Below are 12,875 nucleotides of genomic sequence, written 5' to 3'. Positions count from 1 at the left end.
AAATACTCCAAGAACATAAGCGTATCCCAGAACGTCTTGCCGGAAGCACGACAGAGGAATAATTGAGGAGGTGTCAACAAGAAGTACTTGAGTACCTGGCCACAGGTGGCGCTGGTAAATACACCCCCTTCTAGTATTGTGATAGCTGGCGTATCCCTCCATAGAATTCTGTCGGGCAACGGAGTTGACAGCTACATGATTATCGGGTAAGTTTAATATTGAAAAATATATCGGTTTTGATATGCGTACAGTAGTAGCACTGCGCATACGTACAGTGTACATGCAGTATTCAGGGTTTTCTTCATATTATGTTAATGTGATAATATGAAAGCAGTTGAATAATTGTTTGCTATTTGATTGTTTGGGTTTGATACTGATTCAGCATCTTGCCTATCTATTTTAAACAGGTTTGGCCCTTCATTGTCCTCCCTTCCCAGTGTTAAAATTTTATAACTTTCTAAATTAATTCATATATTTGCCTAAATTACTTCATAAATTTAGATTAATTTTTATATTTTAGCTGCCTTGGTTTCCTTTCTTCATACCTGCAGTCAAACTGTCAAATGTTGGGGTTTTAAATTGCTGGCGTCATTTTTTCACTCTGATTATTATATTTAGCATGCGTAAAATATATATACAGTAAGGGTTATGAAATGAAAGGATAATTTAACCTTTTGTGATGGTTAGGCTAGCACAGCCATTTATGAATGGTTAATCATTGGTAGAGCTTTTCGGACACAAACAAACTCTCGTCCTTCTAAAAGAAGACTCGGCTATTGGGAGGAAGTACCCTGCAAACCTTGCTGTCAAGTTCTTTCTTTCAAGTAACATATTCAAAACCAGTCCTGATAAGGACTACACTGTTGAGCAGCAAGATGTGAAGGTGGGTTTTTTATTTTAAGACACCAACAAGTTCTTCTTCAAGGTGAGTGAAGGTCTTACTTTAACATGAGGTTCTCCAGGGTGAGTGAGTGTTGCTTATAGTTCATGAGCCCATACACCAGGAATGAAATATTCCTCATTAGATGGCAGTTTTTATAAAGTTGGACAATATCAACTAGTACTGGGAGGATATTTAGTACCAAGGAGCAAAAGACCCCTGCAATTGAACTAAAAATTAAGAAATTGGAAAGCAAAAAGAGGAATAGTAAAATGCTAAAAATCAAGGAAACTGCAGACTCATAAGTAATGCATAAAGTATATTGAGTGAAGTGCACTGACAGCGCTTAACCCTTTCGCCCCCAAAGGACGTACCGGTACGTTCTTGCAAAACGCTGTTATTTACATGTTTTTGATAACTTTATGAGAAACTTCAGGCATTTTCCAAAAGAATGAGACCAACCTGACCTCTCTATGACAAAAATTAAGGCTGTTAGAGCAATTTAAAAAAAATACATATAGCAAAATGTGCTCGAAATTTAACCTTACCTAGGGGGTAAAAGTGATAACCTATGGAGTCCCTTATCAGATGAGGCATAGGCACGTTTGATTACATCAGAAAACCGCAAAGAAACCTAATGAAGTCTTCAACATTCAGGCTTGAGGTATTAAGTCCTCCTAAGACAGCAACACACATCATAGGACAGAGAACCATCTTGTCTTGATGATTAACAGTGGTACTTTTGACGGACAGAATCAAGAATGGCTTGAACCTTAGGTTAGGAACCACATGGGTTAACGTCTCTGCTGTGAATTCCAGAATGTAGATGAATTATAATTATTACTAAGCTACAACCCCAGTTAAAAAAAAAAAAGGATGTTATAAGATCAGAGGTTGGGCTGTGGCACCCTAGCAGTACCAGCTGAACTCAGCTGAATCCCTGGTTAGGCTGGAGGAACGTAGAGAGTAGAGGTCCCCTTTTTTGTTTTGTTTCATTGTTGATGTCGGCAAACCCCCAAAATTGGGGAAGTGCCTTTGGTATATGTATGTATGTATAAGATCAGAGGGAACGACAGGGAAAATAGCCCAGTGAAGAAAAGAAATAAGGAAACATAAAATAGTGTTGCTGAGCATATCATCATGCAAGAGAACTATACCCCAAGACAGTGGAAGACCATGGTACAGAGGCTACGGCACTACTGAAGATTACAGAACAATGGTTTAATTTTGGAGTGACCCTCTATAAGAGCTGCTTACCATATCTAAAGTCTTCTAACCTTACCAAGTGGAAAGTAGCCAGTGAACAATTACAGGGAAATACTTAAACCCTTGAGTGAAGAAGAATTATTTGGTTACCTTAATGAGGTGTAAGAGGAGAGGAGAATGTATAATGCTAAGGACTGTTGAATACATCCAGACATCTGCTGCAAAGCCTTTTGCTCCAAGATGATGCTGGATAGTCCCCATTCATAAAGCACAGGCGATTTCATTGACTGGTTGAACCTTTGAAGTACAGCTAATGGTGAAGGGTGGGCTAGGGTAGAATCTACCCAGAGATCTGATCTCCACAAGAGCTACCATGTTGGGATACTATTTGGGTTTGTGACTTCTGGTAACTACTAAGGGTCATTTCATGACGCACAAATGACAATACAGTAGTGCAGTAATTTGATCACCCGATAAATCATATAGAACGGGAAGACATCTTTGAGTGAGGCCCATGAGTCTGAAGAAGGGGAATTAAAGATAGGGAGGTCCCTGTTCAGATGAATGGTGATGAGGTCGTACTGATAAAGTCCCATGGCTTAAAAACCCTTTCCACTGTGCGAGAATGAAAACCTGTCCTTGGGGGCTGAGATATTCTGCCACAATGTTCCTTTTGCCTTGGATGTTGCTGTTTCTCCACTTCTATTTGTGTGTACAAGCTACCTTATCAATGGAGTCAAAATCTAATACAGTATTCTATCATTTATATATGATCATATGATCTTCCCAATGTACTTTCACCTAGCATATATATCTAAGTATTTTGTGCTCAGACCTCTTTAAAATCCACCTAATTTCTTTGTAAGCACTTACATATTTTCTGTGCAGGGAAGTACAGACCTAATATGTAAATCATAGGCTTTTGATGTTTGTTTAGAGATGTTCTTCCACATCAGTAGTAGTCCAAAAACAAAAAACTGACAGGGTCTGTAATTTGATAATAAAATGGAAAGAACAAACTTCCTCTCTAGAGGATTTCTGATCCTAAGTCTTCAGAGAAGTCTAACTTCAAGGCAGTAAAGATAAGGTCCCTGGCTACAGTTGCTCACCTTTAACCAACCGAGTTAATGGAGTTGAGTCTAATCAAGTCTCCAACTTAACCCTTTTACCCCCAAAAGAACGTACTGGTATGTTTCACAAAACTCATCCTTTTACCCCCATGGACATACTGGTACGTCCTTGCAAAAAACTGCTATTTAAATTTTTTTTGTGCATATTTTTGATATTTTTTTGAGAATCTTTGGGCATTTTCCAAGAGAATGAGACCAACCTGACCTCTCTATGACAAAAATCAAGGCTGTTAGAGCAATCTAAAAAAAATATACTGCAAAATGTGCTTGAAAAAAAATAACCCCTGGGGGTTAAGGGTTGGAAATTTCCAAATAGCCTGAGGGTAAAAGGGTTAAGGAAAAAGTCCCCCCCCCCCGAGACACAAGTGTCAATGAGAACAAATCTCATGAGAAAAGTTTCATTTGCCATAGCCAGTGAATGTGGAAGGAGACGTCTGTCTCCTACCAAGGCTAAGATCAAAGTGAAGGTAGTATGAATAAGCGTGGGGGGAGGGGGGTACTTGCCCCGCTCCCACTGTTAACAACCGCAATGGTTGTTGACACCTTATTAAAAGTTTTATAGCTGTTTGCCAGCTTTCACTAACATATGTCCATAGTAGAGAAAAGAATGGTTTTTATTCATGAGGGAACAAATAAATATTCAATACACCACCATACGTACAGAAGACCATTGCCATCATCCCAGAAGTAATACTTCAAGTGCTGATTCTTCAAGTCCACCTGAGGGTTTTCACCACGAAGGATAATTTTGTCCCACAACACAACCTAAAAAGATGAAAGTTCAGAAAACTATGAGTATGTTAATAATCAATCAACACGTTCTATTCTTGTTTTAGTAATTGCATAGCAATGACATTCAATAATTAAGGAAGAAATTATAATGACAAATCAAATACTGGCTCCTAAATAAACATTCTTTAAAGCTTTTATTTTAGAATGAAATTGCTAGTCACTAATGAAGAGCAATCTGTAGTTTCAATATTCAGCGGTGGGAGTAATTATGAATAAGGATATTTCACATAGAAAATTATTATACATTACATTATTTTACAGTAGTACAATTTCTGAATGAAATCCCTAGTTCATTTCTATTTACCAAAACACAGTTTTTTTCAAATTACAGTATAGGTAACTAATGCTGATAAAAAAATATCATCACTAACTGGTAGAAAAGAAAAAAGTTAACTATGCTCCAAATATCTTGAAATTATAACACTTAATAGATAAAACATTTGCTTGTGCTAAACTTACTTGATTAATCCTGTTATTTTGAGTTTCATACTCTGCTGTCAAATAAAGAAACAACTCCTTGGTATTCCAATTGAAGAGCTTGCTCAGGTCTGTTGAGAGATCAAATCGCAGAGCACCAAGATCATTTTTTTCCCTTGAAACTGCATATTCAGGCACATTTTTCCTGTAAATGGATATAAAAACATTAAGTTGCATCTTCGGAAAATATCAAAAGTAAAACTGCTTTATTTTTATGTCAGGCTAGTCTAAACCGTAGACAGTATTAAGGATATTACTCGCAAAGCAGTAGTTCAAGAATGAACATGACATGCTGCCACAGGACAGTTTAATTCTAACAAAAATGTTCTAACAATGAAAAAGGACAAATTTGGAAGAAATTTGAGTTTTTCCTAAATGACAACCATGAGTCCCTTACATAGGAGAATGGACTACAGTGAAGCCATAATATTAAAAGTTATAACAAGGTGTCAACAACCTGCTAGTAGTTACTTGCCAGTAGTGGGGAGCAAACCTCCCGGCTCCCTGATAAACCACTTCGATAGTAGAGAACCATGACTTACGAACGTCACCTGTGTGTGACACTGTGAGCGTTGTAGAGCACACCCCTCGCTTGTAGCTAGTTTGTACATTGTTTATATGCCAAATACAAATGGAAATAATTCCTATTTATGTACAAACGATCCGAGGGAGAAGTCATTGTAAAAGATATTATTGTAAGTGATGCGACGAGCTGAGTGATTATGTGGTGACTAGTGCCAGCCGAGGGTAAACAAAACGTGGCCATAACAAAAGTGAACGGACTTGAATCTAATGCAACCGGGAATTATCAAGAACAGTGTTGCTATGTATTAAAGTTAAGTCTGTTACTAGATCTACCTGATTGTGTGTCCCAACACGACCATATGAACAAACCCGCAAACCTGTGGAGAACGTGAATACAGCTAAAAGGACTCAAAAGGTCAGTAGTACCCAAATGATTTACAGTGATTAAAGTGATCCACTCTGTCAGTAATTCCCTAGTAGGTAATTCACGGTGATAAGCAGCAAAATGGCCGCACAAAGCATTGGTTGCCCAGTGCCTGGATGCACCTATCAAACTGAGGCATCCACAGAGCCCATCATTACCGCAGCGCTCCTGAACGCACACACAATGACTCATGCCCAGGGCCCAGTAGCTCAATACCACCCGCCAAGCACCAAGGTTGAAAAACTCAAGCGCCCAACGATATCAGCGGCCGGCACGAGTCAGGAGTGGGACTATTTCCTAACTCACTGGGGCGAATACCGCAAGGGAACCGGGCTCGAAGGCGATGATGTTGTGGTACAGCTCCTTGAATGTTGTGAGGAGAGCCTACGCAAGGACATCACCAGCGCCGAGGGGAGGAGCCTGGTAGGCGAATCGGAGGATGCGGTGCTCAGTGCGATAAAAGCCCTCGCGGTGCGCGGAGAGAACGCAATGGTGGCAGGGGCCGAGTATCGCTGCGCAACCGGAAATTCCTGAGAAAGTTCACACCGGTTACGACCCCGACAGAGCCGCAAAATATAACCTTTGGTGGCATACAAAGCGAGGGGTGATGCACGTCAGACGGATGCAAGTGACGGTGGCAAACAAGCTGTTTGCGGACACTGTGGTGAGAAGGGCCATGGCAAGAATGCGCCCTGGCGAATCAGGAAGACTGAGTGCCCGGCTTACAGTAGAAAGTGCCGCAAATGTAATTGCGATAACCACATAGAATGTGCCGGAGTAAATCGGCGGCTCAATCCGCCAACACAGACGGCGGCATTCGTAGAGTTGTGTGCCATGTCAGATATCCGAACGATCGACGGTGAACAGTTGCTAGCACGAGATCACCACTTGTAAGACAAAATGTGCGACAGATGGCTCAGGCGGAACTCCCAACCGCAGCCGTTCATAAACCTCCGGCTCAGCATCCATGCAGGGGATTATCTCGCCCTGGGATTCAGACCGGTCAAGCGGGCAAGACCTGCAACACTTCCTGCCATGGCCGACACCGGTCGCCAAAGTTATCTGGTCAGGGTTAACGTTATCAAGCTGATGGGCCTGACGACCGCGGACCTGCTCCCGGTCTCGATGAGAATAAGGCGGCGAATAAACAAGATACAGTGATACCTCTGGATACGAAAGTTTCTGCTTACGAAAAATTCAGGATACGAAAAGCGATACGAAGATTTTTATGCCCCAGTATACGAAAAAAATTTCAGGATACGAAAAGCTTACGAGATCCCAACTCGTCGAATTCAATTTTAAGTTTTATATTACCGTTAAGTGTTAAAGTACTGTAATTTTTTCTTTCATTTTATAGTTTTCCATACGTAATGTTAAGTGTTAATTATTTCTGCCATTTTTTTTTATTTCGTAAAGTTTAAGTGTTAATGTGTTAAGTGTGTAAATTATTGTAGGTAGTCTGTCACTTGTTACGTTTTCTGCCTTATGCCATCCTCCTCTGCCGCGACTTCGCTATCGGACATCGTCTCAATCAAAAGGTAAGTTTCAACTTTTTTTTATAATTAACTGTACCTTTTTTTCAGGGTATCAACCCTTAATTTAGGTGTACAGGTAACAATACACCTTCACTGATCCAAATGCTTCACATACAGTACCGTAACTTTTATACAGTAGTAAAGAAAATGGACCGTTTTCTTAGGGCTTGGAGGGGATAACTAGGCTATAACTACATTATTGAATAATCTCATGATGGTTTCTGGAATGGATTAAGCTGTTTTTAATGGTTGGGTTAATTATTGAATGATAGAAATGGCTGCATTGCATGTTTATTACTACAGTTTAGCGTGTTCATGAAAGAAAAGGTGTCTTTTCGTAAGACTTGGAACGGATTAGGCTATTTACATGTAAAACGCGACTCAGGATACGAAAAAATCAGCATACGAAACCGTATCCTGAACGGATTACTTTCGTATGCTGAGGCATCACTGTATCCGTATCTTAGGGACAGCCATCGTCCGATTCTGCGGAACACACGCCGGAGATCCGCAAACCGAATCTCGACAAATAGTGTACGTCACGGATTCGACCGACAGAGTGTTCTTGTCATGCAGTCCGGCGTCAATGACCTTAGATGTCAGGATGCCTGAAAACTTTAAATCATTCATTCATTCATTGTCATGCAGTGCCTGCGTCGATCTTGGCATAATCTCCAAGGACTTCCCCACACTGGGTGAGATGTCGTGCAGTGCGGCAACCACAGACAATTGTACACCGCAAAATGGAGTTTTTATGATAAAACAAAGTTTTATGAATACTTACCTGGCAGTTATATATATATAGCTGATATCTCTAAATCGGCAGAATTTTTCAAAACGAGGCAACCGCCTTGTGGTGGTTGGGAGGTAGGTGGTAACACCCGTCACAGGGTGGTCCAAGGAATCATTCCCATGTCTAAGACTTCAGTTCATCTATGCCCGACCTGTCTCCTGAGGGGAGGTGGGTGGGCCTTAGAATATATATATAACTGCCAGGTAAGTATTCATAAAACTTTGTTTTATCATAAAAACTCCATTTTTATGAATAGTACTTACCTGGCAGTTATATATATATAGCTGATTCACACATTTGGAGGAGGGAAACAGACAGCAAACATCGTTGGGGAAACAACAAAAGAGTTGTAGGAGATAAAAACACCTTGATTCCTTGCCTGCTAAGGTAGCTGATTCAAAGGTACAGCCTTTAGAGTGGCTTTCCCTTAGGAGTTATCCAGGAGTAAGCCTGCAAAGCTGCAAAAAACTCAATCGAGTCTGTCAAAGGGATAAGACCAACAACTTGACTAGACTTCAGAAAACTACCTTCGCCCATATAATAAAAACTGCAACCTTACTCAAACCAACCACCTAACCCTGCAACATAGACATAAACTATCTATCTAGACTGAGGGAACCGCACCACAAGACGAAGTCCACAGACCATCATAAAAACACAAACCCTCATACATGCATATAAACCAAGGTTGAGTGGGGTTATTAACTCCTTTGCCTAATACAGAAACTGCAGCTATGTATGGGCCCAAGGTATAGCACTGCCAAAGTCTACTCTCACCTCTCTAAGTTAATGAGAAGCGAAGACAGAGTTGTTCCTCCAGAAAATAGCATCCATGAATAGCCTAACTAACATATATTCCTGATATGCCAGAGAGGTAGCAATGGCTCTCACTTCGTGAGCCCGTAATTACAACAGGGCGAAGTGTTCCTCCTCACATAAGAAGTCGTGAGGTTAATGACATCAAACGTCGTAGGACAGGGTTACGAAGGGTTCTCGCTCTTTACGAGAAAGATGAACCTTAAGCCACAAACTGCCCTATCCTAATTGAAGTTCACCCTCTTCCCAATCGCCTGGACTTCGCTGACCTCTTGGCATTCGCTAGAGTCATAAGGGAGAGGGTTTTCTTTGCTACAACCCGAAGAGAGGCTAGCGAGATAGGTTCAAATTTCTTGGAGCACAGAAACTTAAACACCACATACAGGTTTAAGAGTACCTATTACGTCGTCTGAAAAGGCCCAATGAGGTCCTGCAAACCTTGACTTAGGGACAACTCTAGGCCTCTATGCCTAAAGATGGCGGAGAGCATACTGCTGTATCCATTGATGGTAGATACAGCCAGCTTAGCATCCTGTCTGAGGTACAAGAAGAAGTCTGCAATCTGGCTCAGAAAGGTAGTGGATAAGGAAACCTGTGCCGCCTGCACCAAGCTCTAAAGGTCTCCCACCTAGATCGGTAGACTCTTTGTGAAGGGATCCTCCTTGCTCTGGCGATAGATTTCGTCGCTTGTGCCGAAAAGCCTCGAGATCTGACAAGCTTCTAGTCAGTCTGAAGGAAGTCAGTAGAGAGCAAGGGGGGTAAGATGATACCTCTCGAAGTGGGGCTGTTTGAGAAGATCTGGACTTGCCGAAGTCTTCTTGGGAAGTCCATCAACATGCGTATCACTTCAGAAAACCATTCCCTAGCAGGCCAGAATGGCGCCGCTATGATCATTCGCCCCGAATCGAGGAGAGCGAATTTCCTGAAGACCAAATTGATGATCTCGAACGGGGGCAACGTAAACATGTCCACCCCTGTCCAATCCATCAGGAAGGAGTCCACTGCCAGAACTTCCTCATCCAGGACTAGGGAGCAGCAGTAGGGGTCCCCTTCTTCCAGTTGGAGGCAAAAAGGTCTGATACAGATCTGCCCCACAACATCCAGAGACTGACAGACTTGCGGGTTGAGAGACCATTCTGAGGGAAAAAACAAGTCTCTTCCTGCTGAGCATGTTTATCCCGATGATTCTTGCCATAGAACAAACCTCCTTTCTAGATCCAAGAAAACAGAACGAAGGCGTCCTTGATCTCGACACACGATTCAACTAGTGTCATCACGAAGTCCTAGATTCTCATGTTCAAAGTCATGCCCCATGCTAGAACTTTGACATCAAGCGTCCTGAAAGACGAGGCGCCGATCGTCTCGTAAGACGTGGCGCCGATAGTCCTGTAAGACGTGGTGCCAAAAGTCCTGTAAGACGTGGTGCCAAAAGTCCTGTAAGACGTGGAACCGAGAGGTTAACAGAGCGAGACGCTGAACGTTCTAAAAGACAAGGTGCTGAGCGTCCTGGTGTCAGAAGAGACTCTTCTTGCTGACAGAAAGACCTAATTATTCGATAGGCTCAACATTATCTAAAAATCAAGATACAGGGACGCTCTGATTTCTCCAGAGAGCAGCATTCCGCTACATAAAGCAAAAGTTACGTGAACATGAGAGGGGCGGAGCTGAGATCAAAACACACGCCAGAAACTGACCTATTCTTCCTTGTAAACAAACCCCAGATAAAGTTTGATTGCATAGCCTGCCACTTAGACTCCTCTCTAGAGCTGGGAGAGAGAATCGTTGTAGCTAAAAACTAAAGGAGGTTTCCCTATAAAAAGAAAAAGTAATCCTCCTTCAGAAGAAGTACTGACCAAAGGTCTGCTCCCCTCTTCTCCAAAGATTTTGATGTCTCCGTGGAGGACTTTGACTTCTGAACGAAGGCGTAAAGAGCATTTACGTCCAGGACCGGACAAAAGACTCCCTCTCCCAAAAGAGAGACATTGAAGTTGCAAAGTCGGTTAGGCAGAAAAGTCTTATCGGAGTAACTAACAAAGGAGGATTCACTAGGAAAAAGATTTCGCATCCATCCCAGAAAAAACACGGACCAAAGGTCTGCTCCCCTCTCCCAGGATCACCAGAAGTAGCAAAGTCTGGATCCTACTGTTGTTAGTCATCAAATGTTTCCGTTTAAGAAACAAAAATTAATATATTCTTAAAGCTCCATTAATGACCACGTGAAAACTCAGAGGGTGGGGAACATGGAGCAACAGAACTTGGGATCCTCTCCTTCTGTTAACCTCAAACAATTCAACAGGAGAAAAGTGATCACTAAAGTCATCCTTGACAGAGAGCTTATAAGACGTGGCGTCGCCCTGAAAGGACCAGGCGGCAATCGTCCTATCATCCGGAAAGACGAGGCTGCCCACGTCCCGAAAGACGAGGCTGCCCTCGTCCCGAAAGACGAGGCTGCCCTCGTCCCGAAAGACGAGGCTGCCCTCGCCCCGAAAGACGAGGCTGCCCTCGCCCCGAAAGACGAGGCTGCCCTCGCCCCGAAAGACGAGGCTGCCCTCGCCCCGAAAGACGAGGCTGCCCTCGTCCCGAAAGACGAGGCTGCACTCGCCCTGAAAGACGAGGCTGCATTCGTCCTGAAAGACGAGGCTGCATTCGCCGTGAAAGACGAGGCTGCATTCGTCCTGAAAGACGAGGCAGCATTAGTCCTGAAAGACGAGGCAGCATTAGTCCTGAAAGAGGAGTCTGCATTAGCCCTGAAAAGACGAGGCTGCATTCGTCCTGAAAGACGAGGCAGCATTCGCCCTGAAAGATGAGGCTGCATTCGTCCTGAAAGACGAGGCAGCATTACAGTAGGTCCTCGGGTTACGACGGTCCCGACTTACGCGGTTCCGCCGTTACGAACGCGCCCCATAAAAATATAAAAATAATATTAAGCGTCGTTCCGTCTTACACCGTTAGCGTCGTAAGCGACGTAAACAATTGCGAACTAGTTTCTAGCGCGCGGTGGATGAATATCGCTTTGCGGTGGTTGTGGGCGAGGAAGACGGCGTCGCTCAGTTCCACTCGTACGCCATTTTTGGTTGTGATTGCCTGTTCTTTCTCTCACGTGTTTGATCGTTTTTTTGAACTTTTTGCCCTTCATTATGGCTCCAAAGCGCAAGGCAGATTCTTCTGATGGTAGTGCATCGAAGAAAAGGAAGGCCATCACCATGGAAGTGAAATTAGACATTATTAAGCGGTCTAAAAACGGTGAAACGCCAACGAACATTGGCCGATCGCTTGGCCTTAGCCGTTCGACCGTGGCTACTATCCTTAAAGATAAGGAGTGCATTGTTGAACACGTAAAAGGATCTGCTCCAATGAAAGCAACAGTGATAACGAAACAGCGTAGTGGTTTAATTATCGAAATGGAAAGGTTATTAGTGCTTTGGTTGGAAGATCAAAATCAACGGCGTATTCCAGTGAGCTTAATGGTTATTCAAGAGAAGGCTAAAAGGTTGTTTGAAGCGTTGAAAAAAGAAAGGGGGGGGAGAAAGTGAAAGTGAAGAGTTTTCTATTGATATTTTCTTCAATTCATGTGGTAAGGAATTGTTTTCTTTTTTTATTGATATTTACTTTAATTCATGTGGTAAGGAATTGTTTTCTTTTTTTTATTGATATTTACTTTAATTCATGTGGTAAGGAATTGTTTTCTTTTTTTATTGATATTTACTTTAATTCATGTGGTAAGGAATTGTTTTCTTTTTTTTTATTGATATTTACTTAAATTCATGTGGTAAGGAATTGTTTTCTTTTTTTATTGATATTTACTTTAATTCATGTGGTAAGGAATTGTTTTCTTTTTTTATTGATATTTACTTTAATTCATGTGGTAAGGAATTGTTTTCTCTTTTTCTAATATTGTTTTTATGTCATTTGATACATTTTATTATACAGTAGTACAGTATACAGTAATACTTTACAGTACAGTACAGTACGTATATTTATGGTGTTCCGACTTACACGGAAATTCGGGTTACACCGCGTCTTAAGAACGGATCAGCGTCGTAACCCGAGGACCCCCTGTAGTCCTGAAAGACGAGGCAGCATTCGCCCTGAAAGACGAGGCAGCATTCGCCCTGAAAGACGAGGCTGCATTAGTCCTGAAAGACGAGGCAGCATTCGTCCTGAAAGACGAGGCAGCATTCGCCCTGAAAGACGATACAGCATTCGCCCTGAAAGACGAGGCTGCATTTGCTCTGAAAGACGAGGCTGCATTCGTCCTGAAAAACGAGGCAGCATTCGCCCTGAAAAACGAGGCTGC

At 42.3% G+C, this 12,875-nt stretch overlaps 1 protein-coding gene across 1 annotated transcript in view; it reads right to left on the bottom strand.

The window, feature by feature from the left end:
- Spase22-23 (Signal peptidase complex subunit Spase22-23) overlaps positions 1 to 12,875 on the bottom strand; it is a 51,363-nt gene that overhangs the window by 16,875 nt on the left and 21,613 nt on the right. The window contains exons 2-3 of the mRNA XM_068388026.1: positions 4,468 to 4,630; positions 3,878 to 3,981 (exon numbers count right to left, since the gene is read on the bottom strand). Of these exons, the coding sequence (XP_068244127.1) occupies positions 3,878 to 3,981; positions 4,468 to 4,630 (267 nt within the window). The remainder of the gene's footprint in view (positions 1 to 3,877; positions 3,982 to 4,467; positions 4,631 to 12,875) is intronic.

Source organism: Palaemon carinicauda, chromosome 15 (assembly GCF_036898095.1).
Source record: "Palaemon carinicauda isolate YSFRI2023 chromosome 15, ASM3689809v2, whole genome shotgun sequence".
NCBI classification, from domain to species: domain Eukaryota; kingdom Metazoa; phylum Arthropoda; class Malacostraca; order Decapoda; family Palaemonidae; genus Palaemon; species Palaemon carinicauda.
The sequence above is the reverse complement of the archived record's forward strand: the minus strand, read 5'-3'. Positions and strand labels throughout refer to the sequence as shown.